The 3,566-nt window shown below is 50.4% G+C and overlaps 1 protein-coding gene across 3 annotated transcripts in view; it reads right to left on the bottom strand.

The window, feature by feature from the left end:
- The window catches only part of MED24 (mediator complex subunit 24), a 34,167-nt gene that overhangs the window by 14,789 nt on the left and 15,812 nt on the right, over positions 1 to 3,566 (bottom strand). Inside the window, exons 4-7 of one of the 3 annotated variants that reach the window (XM_021717839.1) lie at positions 1,228 to 1,266; positions 835 to 908; positions 243 to 475; positions 43 to 99 (exon numbers count right to left, since the gene is read on the bottom strand). In XM_021717839.1, coding sequence (XP_021573514.1) covers positions 43 to 99; positions 243 to 475; positions 835 to 908; positions 1,228 to 1,266 — 403 coding nt within the window. The remainder of the gene's footprint in view (positions 1 to 42; positions 100 to 242; positions 476 to 834; positions 909 to 1,227; positions 1,267 to 3,566) is intronic. The other 2 variants (XM_021717842.1, XM_021717845.1) reach the window with 2 other exon arrangements.

Here is a 3,566-nt window from a genome sequence, read left to right as displayed (position 1 = left end):
ACCTGGCACAGCGCTGGGTGTATGATAATGCTCAGTAAATACCTGTTGGTTGATTGGCTCGGGTGCCACCCTGCCCAAGTCCCTGGGATGTGTGCAATGCTTATGGGGAGAAAAAAAAGGAAGTGGGATGGTTTCAGATCCTCCTGGAAAGAAGTGGGATGGCATCCTGCCTCTCCCCTCTCAGGTAAAGGACCGGCTGTGGGAGCAGCGGCAGGTGGGGCTCGGGGAGTTGGGGGACATACAGGCCTCCTCTAGCTTGGCGATGTGTAGCAGGGCCCGGTTCTTGGTGCTGCTGAGGGTCTTCTCCAATCGCTGCAGGCACATAGCCAGCTGCTTCTCCCCGGCAGCGGGAGAGCCGGCCTCCAGCCCCTCCCGGAGCCGTTCCGCAGAGGCTGCCGTGCAGCGCAGCAGCCAGTGGAGGGCACTGAGAAGGGCTCGACAGAGCCCGATGCACTCCTCAGCTTTGCCGTGACAGCTAGGGGAAAGGATGCAAAGTCTGTCTCTGCTCCAGAGGCTGCAATCCGACCCACACCAACGTCCCCCAGAGTCTCTGGCACTCCCTTACTAGAGAAAGGAGCTGGGAAGCCAACAGAGCCCTGGGAAGACACCTAGCCCCTTCCACTTCCACTGGACAAGATCTCAAATGGGCCACTCCAAATGGAGAAGAGGCATTCTGTTCAAAGGGACTAAGCAGAAAAGGGGCTGGGTGGACACAGATGGGCAGATAGGGAGGAGATGTGGGCATCCAGGGCTGGTCTCGGCCTATGTACGAGGATTTCTCCTTTGCACTAAGACAATGCTGGAAGGTGGTGAGCCCCTCACCCCTGCCCTTACCTCAGACGGTCACAAAACATATCCATGATATCCAGCAAAGCCTGGACGCACAGGTCCCGGGAAAAGTCATCAAACTGTGGAGAGAACAGTGGAGATGCCACGGCATGCCCCAGCCAATCTCTGGCTCTCACAAGGCCAATGGCATGTTTAGGACTCCTGCTTCTCTTTCCTCCTAACTTATTTTTCACACTCGGCACCCTCAGCACTGGAAATTGGCTGCTAAGTGCCAGTCCCCACTTCCCAGGATCACCCCCCACCCATGAAAGGCCAGCAATGCCAGCTGGAAGCATCACATGCGGCCTGTCTAGCTTCGTGGGGCACAGGATGAGGACCGCCAAGGAGGTGGGGCCTTGTCATCAGCCTCCACTAGCTTGAGAGTGGCTGTGGCCATACCTTACTGACAGCCGTGAGGACAGAAGAGTAGGACACCATCTGGAGGGAAGGAAGAAAGACAATATTCAGGCTGATCTCCCACAGTTGAGAGGGACACACGCTGATGCCTGCAGTGGCTGCAGCTGTCTTGAAACCTCAATCCCTTCAAAGAGGCCCTTAAACCCATTAAAAAGCGGCAGTGTTGCCAGGTGCAGTGGCACAATCCTGTAATCCTAGCGCTTTGGGAGGCCGAGGCAAGAGGACTACCTGAGCTAAGGGGTCGAGACCAACCTGGGCAACCCGGCGAGACTTTGTCTCTGTAAAAAGTTAGCCAGGCAGGGTAGCGCACGCCTTTAGTTCCAGCATGGAAGGCTGAAGCAGAAGGATCGCCTGAGCCCAGCAGGGCGAGGCTGTGGTGGCCGTGAGCATGCCATTAAACTCCAGCCTGGGCAACAGTGAACTCCAACTCACAAAAAAAAAAAAGAGGCAGTATCACCTTGCACACCTCGTTTCTGCTTCTTCTCTATCAGCATATGCGCACGGAGATGATTTTGGATACTCAAAGGCACCATGTTTCGTGTTCACATGCTACTCATTGCCCACAGTGACCAAGGGTTAATTGACTGCTGAAAGGTAGAAGAATGGCCAAGAGTGAGTCATATCACTGTATTCCTACAACTTCTGACATGGAGAGTTCATCTGGATAAGACTAGAGACAAACATTTCCTGTGCTGAATAGGTAGTGGCTGCACCTTTTTAACAGGCAGTGAGTTTCATCACAAATTCTACTTGTTCTCTAAAACTTACTCTCTAGGATGCATCCGATAACCTTTCCTAATCAACCCCAAACTCCATCCAGAGCGGAAATCCTTCCTCTGTGCTCCAAGTAAGCCCCTTATACTCATCATTACACATGGTCTTTGGCCCTCACTAAATTAGAAGTTCCTTGAGGACAAGGATGCTTTTACTCAGTGACCACCACAAACTTGATTTTTGTAGAATGAATAAATAAAAACACATCCTTAGATCAGCATTCTCCGAAGTAGCTTCCAAAGCTGTCCTATTGTCCTATCCAATAGGGAAGCCACTGGTTCCATGTGGGTATTTAAAAAATTTTTTTTAAGTCGGATCCTCACTCTGTCACCCAAGTTAGAGTGCAGCGGCATGCTCACAGCCACCATAGCCTCGGCCTGTTGGGCTCAGGCGATCCTCCCACCTCAGTCTTCTAAGTAGCTGGAACTACAGGCGTGCACCACCACACCTGGCTAATTTTTTGATTTATTGTAGAGATACGGTCTGGCTATTTAAATTGAAAGTTAAATAAATTAAAAATGCAGTTCCTAAGTCACACTAGCCACATTTCAAGGGCACCACGGTCACTGTATTGGACAGTGTAGATAAAGAACATTCCTGTCACTATAGAAAGTCCTATTGGAGCCAGGCGCAGTGGCTCACGCCTGTAATCCTGGCACTCTGGGAGGCGGATGCGAGAAGATTGCCTGAGTCCAGGGGTTCAAGATCAGTCTGAGCAACTAGGCGAAATCTCACCTCTATAATAAATCAAAATATTAGCCGGGCGTGGTGGCTCACGCCTATAATCCCAGCAGTTTGGGAGGCAGAGGCAAGAGGATTGCCTGAGCCCAGGGGTTCGAGATTAGCCTGAGCAACTTGACAAGACCTCATCTCTACAATAAATCAAAAAATTAGGTGGCTGTGGTGGTGTGCGCTTCTGGTTCCAGCTACTTGAGAGACTAAGGCAGAAGGATTGCCTGAGCCAAGCAGGTCAAGGCTGCGGTAGCCAGGAGCATGCCACTACACTCCAGCCTGGGTGACAGAGTAAGACTCCGAATCAAAAAAAAAAAAAAAAAAAGAAAGTCCTATTGGACCCTGCTATTCTAGAAGCTCTCAGGACGTTAGGAAATGTTACATACACACACTCAGAACTATGTGACAAAAATTTGAGAAACCCTGGATTAAACCTATATGGAGAACTTTCTTTACTGCGGGACTTCTCAGGACCATGGTATTCTTGTATACAATGAGAATCACTAAGATGAGTGAGAAAAAACAAAGCAATATGCTTCAAACTTATTTGACCAAGGAATATCATTTAGCTAGCATTTCTGTTTTTTTTCTTTAATTGTAGAGAAAAGGTCTTGCCAAGTTGCCTGGGTTGGTCTTGAATCCACAGGCTCAGGAAATCCATTCGCCTCGGCCTCCCAAAGTGCTGGGATTACAGGCTGAGGCACTGAGCCCGGGTGGCTAGCATTTTTAAAATACATTTTGAAGCCGGGCTCGGTGGCTCAGCCTACAATCCCGTGCTTTGGGAGGCTGAGGTGAGTAGATTGCCTGAGCCCGCA

The sequence above is a fragment of the Carlito syrichta genome, unplaced genomic scaffold (genome assembly GCF_000164805.1).
Source record: "Carlito syrichta isolate Samal-C Ts95f unplaced genomic scaffold, Tarsius_syrichta-2.0.1 Scaffold109816, whole genome shotgun sequence".
Taxonomy (NCBI): Eukaryota; Metazoa; Chordata; class Mammalia; order Primates; family Tarsiidae; genus Carlito; species Carlito syrichta.
The sequence above is the reverse complement of the archived record's forward strand: the minus strand, read 5'-3'. Positions and strand labels throughout refer to the sequence as shown.